Source organism: Corvus kubaryi, unplaced genomic scaffold (assembly GCF_017639235.1).
Source record: "Corvus kubaryi isolate FWS band 111438036 unplaced genomic scaffold, C.kubaryi_AGA036_p1.0 133, whole genome shotgun sequence".
Lineage (NCBI taxonomy): Eukaryota > Metazoa > Chordata > Aves > Passeriformes > Corvidae > Corvus > Corvus kubaryi.
This window is the reverse complement of record NW_024580667.1, coordinates 13,411,834-13,430,661: the sequence shown is the minus strand read 5'-3', so window position 1 is coordinate 13,430,661 and position 18,828 is coordinate 13,411,834. Positions and strand designations below refer to the sequence as shown.

At 41.1% G+C, this 18,828-nt stretch overlaps 1 protein-coding gene across 3 annotated transcripts in view; it reads left to right on the top strand.

The window, feature by feature from the left end:
* The first annotated feature begins 218 nt into the window (after positions 1–218).
* REPS2 (RALBP1 associated Eps domain containing 2) overlaps positions 219–18,828 on the top strand; it is a 95,457-nt gene continuing 76,847 nt past the window's right edge. For 2 of the 3 annotated variants that reach the window (XM_042037267.1, XM_042037275.1), the window contains exon 1: positions 219–500. In XM_042037267.1, coding sequence (XP_041893201.1) covers positions 273–500 — 228 coding nt within the window. In that variant the 5' untranslated portion in view covers positions 219–272. The remainder of the gene's footprint in view (positions 501–18,828) is intronic. The other variant, XM_042037257.1, reaches the window with a different exon arrangement.

The following is an 18,828-nucleotide window of genomic DNA, read 5'->3' as shown; positions in this document are numbered from 1 at the left end:
CGCAGGCGGGCGCTGCCAGCCGGAGCGGCCGCGGGGAGGGCAGAGGCGGGGCCGGCGGCAGCGGCCGGGGCACTGCGGAGCCGGCGCGGCGCTCACCGGGCGGGGACTGCACCTTCCCCGCCGCAGCGCGGCACCGCCCCCGGCCCCCGCCACACCTCCCGCCCCACCTCCCGTCCCCCCGCCACACCTCCCGTCCCCCCGGCCGTCCCCCCGCTCCCCGGCGGCGCGGTACCCGCTGCCCTGCCGAGCGGCTCTGCCTGCGCCGCCCCGCCATGGAGCAGGGGCCGGCGGGGGGGTCCGGCCCCGCTGCTGCCGCCGCTGCCGCCGCCGCCGCTGCCGCCGGCACCGGGGGTCTGCTCCTGCCCCTGAGCGAGACCGAGCAGCAGCGCTACTCCGAGCTCTTCTCGCGGTGCTGTCCGCCCCCCGAGGCGGCCGCCGGGGGCAGCAGCGTGGGCGAGCTGTTCCGGGCCTCCCAGCTGCCCCCGGACACGCTGCACCAGGTGGGTCCGGGGGTGTCCGGCTCCAGCTCCCCCCGGAGCTGCGGGGTGCGGGCGGTTTGGGGGGGTGCGGGACGGGATCTGCTCCCGCAGCCCTTCGGGAGAGGGGCTGGCGCTGCCTCCGCCTGGAAGTTGGGGGCTGCGGGCGGGCCGGTGCCCCTGCGGTGCCCGCGGGGCCGGGACCGGGCACAGCCCTGTTCGCGGCGGGGCAGAGCGGAGCGGGGCCGGTCCCGCCCCGCAGCGGCGGTGCTGGAGCTGCTCCGTGCCCGCTTGCCTGCTCCAGACAGGCGCTGGCAGGGTCGGCGCGCAGCTCTCAGGGGTTCTGCCCTCCGGGTGTGGGTGCGTGAGGGTCCGCCCGTGCCCCTCTGTGCCGCCCGGTGCCGGGCTGGGCACCCGAGAGCGCTGCGCACCCCGCGGGCTCTGGGCGGGCTCTCCCTGTCAGGTCGGTAGTGCCGTCGCCTTTCTCGAAAGGGTCCCGAAAGTCATAAAGGCAGTTGTATGAAAGGACGTGCCATGTGCTAGATTCCTGGTTTACCACTGAGGGTTTTTCCCTAAATGTTGTTTCAGTGGAAAAAAAATCCGTAGGTAAAATGATGTTGCGGTGTTTGTCAGTTCTTGAGCGCGAATACATCAAGGTGCGAAGTGCGAGGGTCTCACCCGTCAGAGCAGCAGAGCTCCAGAAGTGGTCCCCAACAGGGGCTGTGTGGCGGAGCCCTCCTGCTGTTTGAGGAAAAGCTTCTCCGGCGTGGGAGAAGGCTTGTGCCAGCCAGTTTGCAGGAAGAGGGAAGAAGTGGTCTTCTCCACCTGCAGATTAGTAATTTAGCTAACACACTATAGTTTCCTAATACTTCCTGAACAGAGATAGGATATTTCTGTTTGTTTGTTTATTTATTTATTTAACTTTTATTTTCAGGAATTTTGTTCTTCAACAGCTTTTACTTATCAAGCAGAAAAAAGTTAAGTTGAAATCGAGCTCATGTACCTTGGCACTGCCTGAGAGTATTCAACTCTACTGCTGTCCTGATAGCTGGTAGATCATTTCTTAATGGGTTATATAAATTCATATTGTACAGGGGATTCTGAACGAAAATTGTGGCGTTTCAAGAATATTTTTCTTCCTACTTGTGCTCCTTACCAGATCAATAAAACAAAAACATTACCAAGCACTGTATTACTACCTTGTATTGAGCCTCACTGTGACCTTGGTCTTGCAGGTGAATCAAGTGGTGAAAGTAGAGATTTCACATAGATACAGCACTAAGAGTGTTCTTCCTCTTTCCTCTTTTTGCAAAGAGGAAGCATGGGACATTTAATTTAAAGTAAGAAGGCTTATCAGAATAGTCACTTAATTTTTCAAAGAAGTATGGAAAAAACCTCTTATTTTCACGATTTTTCTTATTCTATCGCTTAAGTGAAATTTATGATCATGTTATTATCACAGTTTGTTTTCAGGGTCGTTTTGATAGCAATGTGTGATTTAAGCCCGGAAATGGTGAGGTACCGATTTTGGCTTTGTTTTTGGATTTGTTTGTTGGTTGCTTTTAATGTTCTGGAGGTTTTTACTATTTTAGATTATTTCCAGGTATATTTATATGGTGAGGAGAACATTACTAGCAAACAAGCGTGTAATTGTCTTCAGGAATATTCAGATAATAAGGCCTGTGGGATCTGGGTCTGCTTCTCTTTTTCCTTCCTTCCTTCCTCCTCTTGTTTACAGGGTACTAATCACAGTGGCATTCTGCTCTACTGCTGGTGTGTCTGTCCTCAGAACCCACCGCTGTCAGGTATTCTTACATTTACTCAGACTTCAGGAAAAAATGAATTAAAATAATGAGTTAAAGAAAATAAATTGCAAATGGGGATTTTTTTGATAGGGAAAATCCCACAATGTTGTTTAAGATATTTTTCTGATGTTTTGTCTTATTATATTTCAAAAATTCAATTTAATATTTTCACTTTAGAAAATCCGACCATTCTAACAGTTAGAGGAGCAAGACACACAGATTCATGGTATATGTTTTCTGTTAGTACAGGGGACACCTATTTTAGGGTAAGAGAGCTCATTTGGGTTAAGATAACATGTTTTCTTTGAAATAATTTTTGACTATAAATGTTTTTTGGGGTTTTTTTAATGCTTTTAAAAATCCCCGTCTGTCACTATTAGTGCTTCATATATAGGCAGCATCCCTACTGACCAACTGAGAAATGGTCATGCTGAGCTTATTCATGTCAGAAATGGGGAGATTTGGTTTGGAAAGCAATTCTGGATTTTTACTAAGCAGAGTCTGCACAGTCCAGAAGGTACTTAACGCCATTCTCTGGCCCTTGCATGGGCTATAGCAAGAGACAGTTATAGATGGTTTTGTAAGCAATGTGCAATTTGCAGCTTTTTATTCTCAAGGCGTTCACTGAGGAGTAGTTTTACAAATCAGGATGCTTCCGGAACTGACATCTAGTGCCGTGGCAGTTTCAAACCTGTGCTGTTGTCTTCAGTGTAATAAGTGGGATAAATCTTTGAGAAAGAAGGAGCTTTTCCTTATACATTCTTTGATTGAGATTTATTACTCATCAGGATGGTGCTCACAAGCATTACAGGAAATCTCCTTCCACTTCTTTACCTGTAATGGCAGGGTTTGCTGTCTAGACAAATATCAGTGGGTGCATCCTAGATGGAGTAGTGCTGCTGATGTCAGTTCCTGTGGGAAAAGCAGTGGTGTGTGCTGTCAGACAGCAAACAGGCAAGGGTTTGGTTTGGTTTAAAGGTTAGTTGGCTTGATCCAAGAAGTTACATGGATGAAAGATGCTAGCTAACAAGAGAGCAGGTAGGGAATGCGAGAGCATGTGCCAGAAGAGGAAATGCTGGAATAAATGGAAAAAATCCAAAAGCAGCCGGGTCAGTCGGAGCAGATGGCGTGCACCCGAGAGTCCGGGGTCTTGCTAAGAATGAAGTGATTGAACACAGATTCATTACACCCAGGCTCATTAAAGCCAGCAATTCTGCTGGGCAGTAGGGTACAGCAGAGGTTATTCTGATTTCGCTTTACTTACAGACAGGAATTGAACAATGAACTCAGCAAGAGTTATTTCAGTTCTGGAAAAAAGGTTGAAGTTAGCACTAAAATGAAAAATGTCAGACACTTCACGGGACAGAGGCGGCCATGACAGGGACAGAACAGCATGGGTTTTTTGGACTGTATAATCATACCTCCCCCGTGTACTGAAAGTCTTTGGCTAGACATATTGTGTGGTTAAAGACAGAACCATTAAGATTTTATTTAGAATTGCACAAAGCTTGTGGCAGATCTTTTACCAGGGGCTTTTAAAGTAACTCCGCAAAATATCTGTAATTATTTGCCTGAAAGATCTGTGCTGGGGTTGTTTTTGTTTTTATTTTTTTACAGTATTTATGTTGAAGGAGAAGGAGCAGACTAGTCATGCACCATGCACTTATGTACACTGTCAGAATTAGAAGAAATTCAGCAGCATCAGCTGGATTTATATATATACATCTGTGTTGATGAGATTGAAAATGGTGTTATCTATGCTTTAGGCTCCTAACAAAGGGGGAAAGAACTGAATTTGTGCAAAGAAAAACCAAATTTTGAAAAAAGTAAATGTTTTTGACTTACTGGGGCCACAAAAATACTGCTGAAGTGAAGGTGATCTCACAGCATGCTTTGTTACATAGATCAATATCAGTAACCCTTCTAACAAGGGGAAACAGCAGGCAGAGGTGAGGGAGGAAGGCAGGAGGTACCACTGTTGGCCATCAGTGGATGACAAAAACAGGTTTGCTTGCCCATGTGGGCAAGCTGTCTGGGGTTTTGGGCCTATTCCTTTGAAGATCTGTTGGATTATGCTCCCTGAGTGCATTGGGATGTCCGTGCTGCACACGGACGGCTGTGCTAGGTGCTGACAATGCCTGGTTTGCCTTGTCTCATTTGGGGCAGTTGACTTGTGACCCTATTTTGAAGCTGGTCACCAGCAAGTACATACAGCCTCTGCTGCTTGAGTCTGGGACCCCAAGTGTGTTTGTTGTGGGTGCCAACTACCAATGGGCTGATGTCTGCAGGCATTTCAGATAAAATAATGCTTTACAGGATCACTGCCCCCTGATCAGCAAAGGAGAGGTACCTTGTGCTAGTTCTGCTGTTTGTTGACATTACCGTTGTCACTGAATATTTTGTCTTAAGAAATTGAGGAGCAGAATTGGACTTCAGATTTACACTAAAATGCTTATTTCTTTTCATTAGTTTCTAACTTACTTGATTAATTCTCACTTGGTTTTCTGGCAGTATTTTTAATTCTCACTTTTATAAACCTTAATCTTATTTGTGGACTTGGCACTATCAGCACAGAGATCCAATTTCCTAAGAAAACGCATTCTTTCCTCTGCAAATGAACACACTGTGTTATTATGAGCTCCAAGATGACAAGTACTAATTGTGTGATGCTGGAGCTGTACAGGCACTGCATTTTTAGCTGGGACTCTCCTTCCAGTACTGTGTGAATAGGGAACACAGACAAACGGTCGTGCTTTTCTTCCGCAGACTTCGTGAGTTAACTTGTGTTTATTGTGCCTTGTCTCTATAGTTACAATTCTACATTTTAACTGTATTATGCATTCAAAAAGCAGAAGTGTGAATAGAATAATAATAATAAAAAAGGTTAAGTTGATATTTCTTTGGAAAAATGCCAGTAAGGATTGGCTTTCTGAAATTTATTTTTCTTAATTCCGTAAGGATAAATTATTACCTGTGTGATAGCTGGGGTGGAACTAACTGTCTGCCGCAAATGAAAAGAAAAGGAACTGTAGCAGTTGCTAGCTGTTTGAGTGAGGGAATTAACTCAATGTTACTTTATGTTACTTTACAAAAATAAAGTTCACTCTGTTGCAGCTGTTGACAGAATGTGGCATTATGCTTGTGCTGGCAGTGTGATTTTGCTGACTGAACAGCAGGTCCATCAAAAAGTGGTGTTAGAGAGAAGTTGCATCCTACTGATGCCTTTGAGTCAGGAAGAAACAAAAGTGTGGTATAACTTCATGTAAGCAGTGCAGCAAGAAGAGGAAAGGAAAACTGACATTTCAGTATCAGTACTTCTGACCACAATCTCCTAAACTGTCGTTGCCTTTCTAGAGTCACAAGCAAACTTGTGTTTATGTAAGTAGGAAAATGAAAAACTCCGATGTAAAAGTCAGGGTAGTATTGTTATTAAAAAAATTTCTAAATTGTAATGAGGGAAAGGGTAAAACTTCACATGGAGCGATCTTGCTGATGTGCTCTGTAAAAAAAATAAAATTGATGTCTTAGTACATCTTTAAATGTTTTTTTATGATGTAAACTATCACTTCATAGTCATTCCTTACAAGATTAGTAGTTTTGAGTACCTCAATGCTGAGATACACAGTAGATGATTTGTAGAAGCCATTCCTTCCAAGTGTGTTTCAAATCACACTGTAAAATAGACTCTTAGACCTGCTTGCCACAGACATTCAGTGGGATGGTCAGAATTAGCCTGGTCAGGGCCTGCAGCCTTCAGTAATTAACCCTCATAATAGCCAAGTGTCAATTAATTATGTAATTTCCCAAGAAAATAATGCTTTGCTGTGCCAGTGATTTAAAATGATGCTACAAAAGGTATGGAGGAAAAAGATCCATTGGGATTAGAAAGAGTTAACTTTCTTCATGAGACGTTGATGCAGTATGAAGCAAGGACAATGATGAATGGTTTTTATGTTTTCAGTAAGTGGTTTTGTCATGGTACTTACATAAGTGCAACCAAAAAGTTGAGTATAACCCCTCCTTAGTCATATGTGTATCTACAGCAATCTGCTGTCAGTATTGTGATGTTTATACACAGATTGATGATGTTGCCACAGTTTGTTTTGCAAAGGAGATGTTGAATACAATTCACTTCAGTGGCTGAATCTGGCTCAAACAGCCCCTGTGAAAGAGGGATGGTATAAAGTCTGAAAACATGAATTTAGCTGAGCTGAAAAACTTAGCCAAGATAGATTCATGAAAGATGGAACAAGCATTTCTCTGGCAAGGAATCAGGATAAATGACCTATTTAAATTTAAAATACTACGATTTGAGAAATACATCTGATATAATATCTGTAAAGCAAGATTCTTTGATGTATTGACACCTAAACATACCAACAGTATGGTAAAATAAAACATTAATGAGCCATATGTACTAGTTCAACTTTTGAGACAGTCAAACAGTTTAACAGCAAGTTAGTGGATAATTAACTTGAAAAGGTTGCTGGAGTAGAAAATCAACTGTGGACGAATAGTAATCCCCTCTTCCTGAACAGAGGGAGTATTTTCTTTATCTATTGTATTCAGCAGCATTATTAGGTGACACTGCATAAAATAGAGAACTCTGTTGGGAATAACATTTTTTTGTTTATCATTATTTTTTAAATTTTTTTTTTTTTTTTTTTTTTTTTTTTACTCCTGCCATTTAGATATGATGATGAGGTGGAAGGATATGGTGGGATGTGATCTGGTAGGACACAGTGACCAGAAATAATCAGAGAAATCATTAACTGCAAATTATATTTACTTCATTTATCAAGGTGTTTAAAAGACAAAACATGTGTTTATAAAGTTCCAAATCTTTGTATATATAAGAAATGTGTAGCTTTTGGGTTTTTAGCGGATGAAGACTATGTATTTTTAAATGAATTCCAGTTTTCAGCTAAATTTAACTTTGCATATGTCATACATACCCACACAAGTAGGTTAAAGATTATAGTGGAGCAAATTTCTTATAAAATAAGAATTAAGATGTATATTAGGTGATGTGGTTGCTCAAATACGTTTTAAATTATTACTTTGTTTTAAGAACAAAAATGCTACCATATTTATTTTTAAAAAGTAAGAATCTTGTTTTAATGATGACCAACTGACAAGACATGTCTTTATCTAGATAATTATGAAATTAGGGTCTTATCTCTTTGGACTTAAATAATGTTTTTAATAGCTTATTTTTTCCAAAAATCTGCCCTGCAAACACTGAAGTTCAGACACTTGGTGCTGCCAGTTGTTTCAGACGGGGTGGTACGTTTGCAGAGGGGTGTTGAAGATGCTCCTCTGATATGTGCCCTGGGCACTCTCTGGTCAGGAACAGGCTGCTTAAAACTACCCCAAGGTTACACAGTGGCTGTCTGTTAAATCATCTCTTGTGCCTGTTTGAGCCATGCAGGCCTTTGCACCGAGCACACGGTGCTGAGCAGAGCTACAGGAGTGCCCCACATACATCACCGTGAAGCCCACAAAAAAAGGGGGGTCTTGAGAAACTTTCGATAGCTTGACTACCAGAGCACATCTTCGGTGTTTTCTTCTGCTTTATTTTTTATGTCTGTAGGATATTTTTTCTGCCCTGCAGTCTTTCCCCCCTCCAAAAAAGCTGCAAATGTTGGTTTTAGTATTTTACCCCTGCACCTGTGTAGTCCTACAGTCTGAATAATGCAGGACTGGGTCGGTCCCCTTCGTTATCAGGAAGTGGTGGGGAGATGCTCCTTTGGGCCGAGCCATAATAAAATGCTGGATTTGAGACTCATAATTCCCACCGTCTTGGTGTCAGTAAAATTTTAGAGTTGGCTAATGGGAAACACTTGGCTGAGCTTGAATTCAAACTGTCTGAACATGGTCCATGGTGTCTGCTTGCTCACTCCGGTATGAGTCATGGAGCTGAATTCTACTTTCAATAGCAAATTTCTGTAGCATTACTTTATTATTATGATTATAAATTTCAAGTGGTTTTTTGGTGTCAGCCTTTCAAATCAATTTACCTTTTTTTTTAATCTTTTCTTTTTCTTAAAGTCTCTTTCCACACCAAGAAACATTAGATCAGCTTTGGCATAGGCAACATTTCACATTTCATGCATTATTTACTTCTGGCATAATTTACACAATGATGTCCTATGGAAGCCAAGATGATGGTATTCGGAACAAAACAATGTGTCTAATCATTTGCAAAACAGGGTGACTGCTGTGGGCTAACAAATAGAGTCAGAATTATTTTGTTGCGAACAGTAACAGCAGTGGAGAAGTAAAAGGTGAAGTACTTTGAGGTTCCAAATGCCCAAAATAAGAATAAAAGGGGAGGGAGGCCAAAACTCAATCCTGTGATTCTGTATGTATTTAAAACTTTTTTTTTTTTGCTTTCCCTCCTCTGAATAATTGCTGTCTTTATAAGAGCATCTGTATGTTTTAGTAGCCATAGGCTGCTTTTCCTTTACTGTGTACAGAAAGAAATGCAAATACAAATCATGATAGAAGATGTGCTGTAAATGCTGGCAGACTGTGCATGGGCTCTGGAGACAGTGTTGTCTTTGACTCCAGTGTTGCTGCTTTGAAATCCTGTGCTCTTTAGCTGAATCGAGGGAGAACTCTTGGTTTGGACAAACAAGTAGATTCTCACCGACTGAATGATGCATTTCTGCACATAAGGTGCCAGCATGTTGGATGAAATAGTGATAATTTTAGTGTTTTGTTTAGTGGTGTGGAAGAGAAAAAATTTAACCTGCTTTTCCAAAAGATGTGTTGATTCCAACTACAGGTAAATGTGATATAAGATCAAGGAAGGACAGGAAGTGTCTTCTGCATATACCACGTGCAATGGAATTAGCTATTAGGGTATACCTTCAGTTAAGAAAACTTTTGACAACTCTTCAGTCTTATAAAAATAGTCCATAACTCTCAACTAAAGAAGGGTTTTAATGATATTGATTAAGATAACTGCACAACTGTAGGAGATAATGTTTTGTCTGTTTGCTGCATTGCCTTTAAGAGGACCTCTGTAGTTGTAAGTGCTAGGGAAGTGAACTCAGGAAACATGCCAAATGTGATAAAAGAGGAGGGGTACAGGAAGCATCAAGGTTTTTTGGGGTAGCCAGTCTAAAAAAATCACATAACAGTAACTGTGGAAGAAAGATGCTCATTTTAGGAAAAAAAATATTTTGATGGAGTAGGAGATATATCTGTAAGAGATTTGTTTGTGGCAAAAATGCATCATATGTCACAGAATTTCTGTTTTCTTTTATTAGTTAAGTCTCATTTTGTCTGAAAGCAGAACAAAACCCAGAACTGCATTATTATGGGAAATGCCAGAATGTCTTCTGGTCTTCTAGGGCAAATTTAACAATGTTTGCAAGAGAAGTTGCTTTGGAAATGTTTAAAAACTTGTAATTCGTTGAATTAAAGAAAAACACTTTTGTTTTGAAGTGCTTGGATGTTGAAGCACTGTGACATCTTAAACACATGTATTTTGGGCAAGAGGTTGTTTGTGTGCATCATTTCTAGTTGCTTTCTGTTCCTTACACTAATTCTGCCATTACAGATAGAAGTGATGGTGGCCAGGCAGCCTGTTCAGAAGGGAGACTGTGGTGCCTTGGATGTCATCTGCTGAGGAACCACAAAGCTGTGAAACATCAAAACAACAGCTTCCATGGGGCTCTATGGTACCTTTGTATTTAGGTGACCTGGAAAAAACCCATTTTATTTCGTGGTAGAAATTTGGAAGGTTCATTGGAGTTGTAGTGGATTGTTGGTTTGGGTGGTTTTTTTTTTTTTTTTTTTTTTTTGGGAAGTGCTTCAAGATGTTGCAGTATTTTCATTTAGTCTAGGTCAAGGTGACTGGATCTCATGGCTGCCATCTAGCTGGGGAGGATTCCTCACTCTTTCGAAGTGTTCGCCACTTCTGGATGTTAACTCCAGTGGTTTTTAAAAACTTTAAATGCTTTCTGCCACTGCTTTCAGAATGATGGACACCAGCTGTCAGATCTGCCATGCAGAGTTGTCCATAACTCATTCTGATAAGCAAGAATCAAATGTTTTAATCTCTGAAGAGCGACCTTTTTCTCTGTTATTGCTGAAATTTGTGGAAGACCTATATAATTGTAACTGCTATAAGTGTTCTCGTATTTAGCTACCTGGACTTGTCCCATATGTTCAGGCTGTCTCTTCTGTAAACTCTGACTTCAGTATTAGTGGAAACAAATTTTCCTTTGTACCTAATAGACAGTAATACCCTTTTTAAGAAGCGTGAGAAGGAGAAACAAACCTATCCCAAAGTAGGTAGCACATTTCTGCAGGTCATGGTGGGCTGATGTCTGGGTTACAGGCTGGGCTCCTTTCTGTGTTTGGTACCTGCAAAGTTCATGCCTCCCACCAGCTTTTTGTGCTCCTGGTACTTACAGGAGATCCCTTATGGTGCTGGTTGGAAGCATGAAGAATAGATAGGCTGAAACTAGTTTTCTCTTATAAGAATGTATAAGCGGAGACCTTACCTGAGGTTGAGGGAGGTTAAGTAGAAGCAGGACAGCAGTGAATGTCATTGGAAGCAGTGGATGTGAAAGAAGAGAAGCCTGAAGGAGTCATTGAGGTGGCCAGTGTTTATTGAGGCTTGTCTGGTTTGGGAGGAGATCAGAAGGCAAAAATAAATAAATCCCAATTATGTTGTTAAGAGCTGTTGTCTGTTGTTGAGTAATAAAAGGCAGGGTCCAGGAAGCTGCTTGTTTCTGGTTTTTATTAGATGCTGTAGGTATCATGGTGATGAGCAGGTTATAAATATAAATGGCTGCTGCAGATGGAAGATGAAACAGGCTAGAACCCAGTAACCTTTAAAGAGGGATAACATGAGGTTTAAAACTCTGCTGAGATCTGAAGCTTCCTGCAAAGTCTTTGGGTAATCTCAAGGAAAGCCTGGCAATAGCAATAGAAGGACCAAACCCAAAACAAATAACCAACCCCCCAAAATGCCCCAAAACAAAATTTGGAGCCAAAATCTTACCCAATTTTTTGGTTGAGTTTTTCACGAGGTGCTGCCAAGGTTAGAAATGAAGAGAGCCTCAGCTTTCTGTTTTCTATGCCTGATATATGGTGGAGATGTACCCCTGTATCAAATAGTATGCTTGGGGTTTTTTTGCAATTGTATTGTTTCCTGTTGCTACCCTCGCTAAACCATGGACTTCTTTTTAAAAACAGCACTGTATTATTATTCTGGAGATACAGTATACCTCTATAATAGTAGAGCTGTGAAGTCGTGTCTGTCAAAACATCTTTTAAGTGTTGTGAGAGGAAGGAACCAGGATGGGGAGCCTGGGGTTGACGATGTTACAGCACCTGCTACCTCACAGCATGACAGGTCCCAGGTTCACTGGCCAGAGCAAATGTTTCAGAACAAGAAAGAACAGCACTGGGCAGTGCTGATGTCAGCAGGAAAATAATTCTTAGTGTTATTTACATCAAGTTATCAGTCCCTCATTTTCTTTCTCACTCTCTCCACCCCCTCCTCCACCCACAGCTGTATTATAGTAATTATATCTTTTATTTGATCTAGTCTAAATCAGGACTGTCCTTGAGGAGTATACTCTCCAAAGGAGTATTTTTCCATAGGAAATACTCATTAGCTGTTTTTAGATTGCATTACTTACTATGCATATATTTGATTGCAGGGGAAGTGTGCAAGAGGTAAAGCTTTAGTTTACTAAAGTCTGGCAAGGCACTTAGTTTCAGTATAACTACTGAATTAAAGCCCTGCAACAAAAGAGGTTACTCTGGAAGTGGAATGAAGGTCTTCTGCTCAGGTACTGAAGGACAGACCTTAAAGTAAACATCTCTGAGGGAGTGAAACATCCAGAAGGGCGAAAGTAAAAGAGACATTTGTGAATCTTTTTTCTTTTTTTTTCCTTACTATGCAGTTTAAATTTTATAGTTTAAATTATTTGGCAACATATAAGTGCAAATATTAGTAACCATCTAATTAACAGTTGAGCACCATAATACTTTTATAGTCCTTCTAGTAAGTTGGTCAAGCTAAGTTTCAAATTATGAGTGTTTGACATTTTAATGAAGAGAAAGAGGAACGATGTGTCAAGGGCTGCAGATGGGAAATACATTTGAGTGGATGAGTAGTGCTGTCTAGCTTTATGTGTTCCTATTCCCTTCCATATGGAGAATTCTGGTAATATATAGGGCCCTAAATCTAGAGTTGCAGGACCATCCTATGGTCAAATTGGCATTGGCCCAGAACAGCATTTCTACATTTTCCACAGCACTGTCTCGTTGAGGGGCTTGGGTGATATGTGACTCTGTGGAGAAAAACTTCTTTTGGAGCAGTGATATTATTTGGGCCAACTTTAAATACCTGAAAGTTTGCTTTGCTTCCTGATGACACTTTCAAGACAATATGTCTTGCAAGAAACATTGTACAGAAATTTTCCTTTGTAGGAGAACATTAAGCCATTTCAAAAACAGTTCACCACTGCTGTAAGATGGCCAGTGCTATAGTTTCTTAATGAAAGAGCTTAATGGAGTTGTGTTGTTCCAAGGAAAGGTGTTTGAATCATAAGCTAATATACATTGCCATAGTGAACCACTTCCCAAACTTTACACTTAAAAATTTTTTAACCTCAAATGGATTTTTAGTACTATGTAATATAAAATGTTTCTTTTGCTCTGCTCCTGATGTTTCTGTTCCGTTAGAATTTTCTGTCAATGCTTTTAATAATGATAGTCTCACTCTCTGTTAGAGTTCCCCTTTTCTTGTGGTCTGTCTAGAAATGCTGCAAGCACAATGCTAGAAGTACTAATTTGCAATAGAACATTCAGTTTACCCCTCTGTAGCAGCAATAGCTCATTTATTGCCAAGGTTGCAAGGATAATATGAAGGCTATTTTTATCCTTATGTGAACACCCATCAGTCTCATTGACCATTAAATGGTCAAATGGCTGAAGACACCTTTGGGTTTCTGAATGTGTAATGTATACTGCAGGAAAGGCATCCCTCATCTGGTACCACATTAGGGGTTGGCTTGATGTGTCACCCTGTTCTTTATTCAATTCAAGATTTTATCTCCTGCTAGGAATGACCTATCAACTAATGGTCTTTTTGTTATCACTATATGACTAAACACAAACCTATATTCCTGAAAGGTTTTGCCATTTCCTATATAGCTGTATGCTTTCAGCTAAAAAAAAAGAGATGGTCTCCTTTATTGCTACTTACTCTACTTCACCTTTCTTACTGTAATGTAAAATTTGTCAATTTCCTATGTCATGGGCTGAGGTTTCTTTGGTCCGATTTTCGAAAGAGGTGCAGCTTGTGCAATGATGCTATTAATTCAGCCCAGTAGTAACTTCTGAATTTGTTAACTATCTCAACAAAATTTCAAGAAAATTGAGAGACTTTGAAGAGTTCCTGAGAGTTATGTGGAAGACTAAGTCATTTGGTAAAAGAAAACCCTATTAATTTTGCTGCTGAGAGGAAGGTTCCAAAAGGAAATCAGCCCATGTTAAACATTAAAGGAATGTCACCTCAAGACAAGGGTCTAGAGAAAGCTGGGGTTTATTGGTTTTGCTGCTCAATGACAACTCCTTGACTGATGTAGGCTGCCCAGGGAAGTGGTCAATTCACCATCTGTGGAGCAGTGTTGGGCTAACAGTTGGACTCAATTAGGGTCTTTTTCAACCTAAATGATTCTGTGATTCCAAAGAGTGGTGTGGGGATGAGATAAAAGATGGCTGTAAAATAGCGTTTTAAAAATCACTGTAGTAGTGAGTGGAGAAGAGCAGAAGGGACAGGCGGGTGTCTCCGTATCTGCTCTGTGCCGCTGTTTTTGTGCCCGTCTTTGCTCCCCCTGTCTCTTCCCACGCGGCTCCACCTGCACTGCTCTTTGTTCCCCTAGTTTCCAGCTGGCGACTTCCACCAGCCAAGAGAGCTGCTGCTTCAACACTTCTCTGCATCTGCCAGGAAATAAATAAATAGTGGGATGAGAAACGGAAGGGATGTGTTCTTGTTCTTTTTGTCAGCTTTACTTAGGGCTTTTTTTTAATTGTATGTCTTACTAAAATGTATTACTTTGAGAAGGTTTCCTTGAAACTAGAGCTGAATCCTGTCGCCTCCTTGGTTTCCTTAGTTTTCTGGCATTAAGAAAAATGCAAGTGCTTGGACACTGGTGGAGATGGATTCTCATATATTCTGCTATTTAATAGGCCACAGCCACTGAGAGGTTTAATGTTGTCCCCTAAGGGCTTGCCAGGAGTTCTGTTTGCAGGTACCCCTTGCCCACGGAGTGCTTTGCAGGATCACCTGCACCCCCAGCTGATCACTGCAGGGCTTTGGGAGCTGTCTGTTCTATAAATTCCCTCTAACTCCCCGTGAAGCTGGAGACAATGTGCCCCAGCACTATTCTTGTTCCTTTTGTGCCAGTTCTTTCTGCTAGTGTTTCCAGCCTTTGTGACTGCCATCTGCCTGGGAGCTGGAGAGAACATGCCTGCTCCTTCCCCCTCCCCGTTTTTTCTTTTAAATTGTACTTAGGCCCAGGTTCCCTGTGACCCCAAATGATGTATCATATTGGGGATTCAGATGAACAGGTGGGTTATCCTTGGCACAATAAGGAGATGAGCCCCTCACACAGTGGGCCAGCTCAGCATGTTGCAGCTGATGGCTGCTTCTAAATTAAATACCCAACATCATTGCCATTTTCTCATTCCTCACTCACTTGTGTGAGGAGGCATTAATTTCTTCAGCTGTGTCTAAGAAGTCTAGATCATTTAGCAGTGGTTTCCCTGCAGGAAGTTCCACTGCCTGTGGTGAGGAAACTGCCCTAGTTGTGCTGGTGTGCAGGAGATTCTTCTGCTTGCTTAAGTCTCCTCAGCAGCAAGATTGTCTTATACAAAACATTTCTTTTGTGATATATCTATCTCATTAATTATCTCCATATCTATTTCATTCTTAATTAAGAGGATTGTGGAACATTCGGAAAGTATTTACAGATTATTATTTTTTTAATCTTTAAAAAAACAAGTGGTTTTTACTATGAGTAAAAATGACTTTGCTTAATTTCTCACTATTTCTCTGCTGTTGTTCTTAACTTGGAAGGAACATTTGTCTTACCTTTAAATTTTTCTTATAGAAATGTTTAAGTATAAACATTGCAGGAAAATACTTTCTTGTACAAAACCTGCACAACTACATCCAGTGGAATTTAAAAATAACAAACTCCACTATTCATTTCATGGCAGAAATGTTTTTGCTGATACCAAATCTTGGAAAAAATTATGTAAGGTTATCTAATTATGAGCCAAACTTTCCTTTGACTTTGTAAATGTGTTCCAGGTCTTAAGCTGTATAAAATGCTTGCAACGTGGTTTGTTTGAAAGACTGTTTGGAATGGAAAATAATTTCAGAGGATGTATGCTTGTGTTTAACCAGCTTCCCCAGTCTAGAGAGATGTTTGTGCATGTTCTGAAAATGCCAGGGCTGAACTTCCTCTGAGAAGCAGGATACAACTATGGGCAATGCACACCTTTGTCCCTGTAGCCCTGCTCAGCTGGGTCTGAATATTTCTCTGCTCTTATTACTGGCTCTGCTGCTTTTAGAGCAAGAAGCCAGTAGGGAGGAAGACCCGTGAATCTGGAGTGATCGTGGATCCCTTTAGTGTATAAAAGGAAGAAGGTTTGATCATTAGTAAGAAGGCTGCCCAGTAAGACAGGACTTTGTAATTTTCACTGTTCAAGGTGTGACAGGAAATAAAAGAAAGGATAATCAGTAAGAGCATGTCTGAGGTTTTTGTCGATGTTAGGTGTTATTGAAAATTAGCAATCTTTCTGTAGTTTTTTCTTGAAATGGCTGCTGACGTAGGGACCAGTGGACAGAATCTTATCTTTCAGGACTTAGGACTTGTGTCCTAAGAGTTGCCACTGGGCTGCCATCCCTTGCTCCTGGTTTTCCACACTGCCTTTTCATAGGAAAAAGGCAAGTGGCAGCGTGAGCACAGCATAGCACTTTTCATGGGCCAGTGGTAGCAGAAACATTAACTGGTTCAGAAACAACTCATGACATCTGATGGCTGTGTCAGCATAGGGAAGGGGCTGAGCTGTGTCAGTGGTACTGATAAGACCTGTGAAAATCATGGTCTGGGAGATGCTTTTCTTGACACCTCTGCCCTTCTTTCAAACCAAGTGGGCACCAAAGCTAATGAGTTATGAAGTGTATTGGTGAGAGTATTGTGTGGTGTGATCACATTAGCCACATCTTTAAAGGAGGCTGAATAATCTACAAGCATGGAAAGAACCTTGGATGATCCCTAAATACTCTTTCCTGTCCATAGCAAAATCCCATTTCCATGTGTTGAGCAATTTGTTAATCCTTGTGCTAACTCTAAAACTTTTATAGGCAATGGACTCTACTGCTGCCTTACCTTTGGGTTTAAGGTTGTTTTTAAGCCTTATGTTGTTTATATCCTGTGTACAGAGGATATAAAGAACAGATTATTCCTCTCCTTTTTTAAGCCAACTGTTACCATGCCTCCTTTTAGTTTAGTGCTGCAAACTGGAATTTACATTTGGACATTTCTCCAGGAAGTCTTGGGAAGGTGCAAGTAAATAAAGTTTTTGGTCAAGAATCCTGAGGTAGCATTTGCTAATAAGACAGAAAACAGTACAAATGGTCACATTGGACAGAAGAATAAAGCCCATATGGGAGTGATTCTTCAGAGAAGTGGGAATTTCACTGTGGCTTTCCTCTGAGTTCTCAGGGGGACTCCCTTGTGTCTGAGACACACTGGTATGTTTTCAAAGGCCCTGGGGAGCTGCAGTGCCAGGAGAGGTCCTCCCTATGGATAGGGCTGTACTACCCGTTCTGGTGATCACAACCACAGATCACGACTCTGAAGACAGCCAAAATGCATCAACCAACTGCAGGATCTTTGCTGTCCGTCAGTGAATTGTGCCTGCCCCAAAACTGTCTCCTTGCCCCAGTGGGCTAATGCATAAAGAGTTCATGAAGATTTTGAGGTTCATAAAAGCACGTTAGTTTCCAGCAAGGCAGGGTTGAAGTTAGAGCTCCTACAGAGATGTTGAAATGGTGTATTGTGTTGCATGGTGTGTTCACCTGTGTCTGTTTTCTTTCCTTTAAATTCTAGTTTTAAAAACATACAACTGCTAGTGGCTTCCTCGTGTGGTCACAGACACTTTTTGTCCCTGAAACCAGCATCAGTTGTGGACCAGAAAATAAAAGCCTCGTAACAGTGCCCAGTGTTCAAAGGGCCCTCAGCTGGAACTAATGGCACCAAACTGAAAAAAACAACCCCAAAATTAAAATTAAAATTCCCTCTGTAAGGGAATAAATTCATAGTAAATTCCTTTCTGAGTAGGAAATGTTTCTTATTAATTCCTTTAAAAACAAGTCATATAATAAATTCTTGGGGGCAAAACAAGTTGGATGATTGCCATCTCAATGTCTTTCAAGACTTACAGAAGATCAGCAATTACTGTGAAAACAATTTCATTACAGAATGTTTAATAAGGAGACTTAGCAAAAATGTTAAACTCTAGAATTGTTTGTTTTGTTACCTTCCATTCAGCTCCTCCTATTCTCAAAGTTTCATCTGATGTGGGCTTGTTCAATGTGTTGGGTTTCCATATGCTGTGCTCTCATCTGTGGGCTGTGTTGTAGGTTGGGACCCAAATGGATTGTAAATGTCTTGCTCAGGAATCCAAACTGAACCCTTCCCAAAGTTTTTGTAGAAAATCAGTTTCCTGTGGGGGTGTCAAGGTTTTTAAGGTTAATACTACATGGAAATGCCTCCAGCTTTTTTAGCAAGCAGGAAAAAATAATTCTGGTATTCTTATGCAATCTGGGTTAAATTTGTGCTCTTGATGTGCAATAAGTACAATTATATACCTCATTAAAATGTCTTGTTAAGAAGGACAAAAGGTTTTGTATTCTTTAAGTTTGAATTAATTCCTTTTGACATTAAAGTATAGTGCCAAAGATTTTCAGTGTTGTGGGAATTATTATTGTGAAAGCAGTTCTGAGGGATTTAAAACAGTAAGAGCCTGGGTATGCTGCCCAAATATTGTGACATTAAAAAGAAAGGTACAGAATACAAATAAATTCTACTATAAACTGTAGTTCAATTGAGTCATTTTTGTGTGACTTGTTCATTGTGAACAAAAGGTTTTCTATATTTCTGCATCTGGAAGGATGAAACATACAGGTAAGCAAATAGGTTTCTAAAAGGGCATGTCTATTTTAGGAGTAAGGTTATCTTTCTCAAAAATATTTTTTAATTGGTGTTCGTAAACTGTATTATTTATGTGGCATTTTGAATGCTTTTTGCTTCTTAATGCATTGTGACATTTGTGATTGTCACAATGTTTTTGTGATTGTTTGCATAGGAACATACCAATTCTCAGTAGGTTTATGTAGTTCTTAGGGTTTATTCGTGAGGAAAAGGTAGCAGTTTGTCATTTGTTGGAGTTAAAATCATCCTGGTTTTGCATGTACCTCAAGATCACCTGAATCTGTA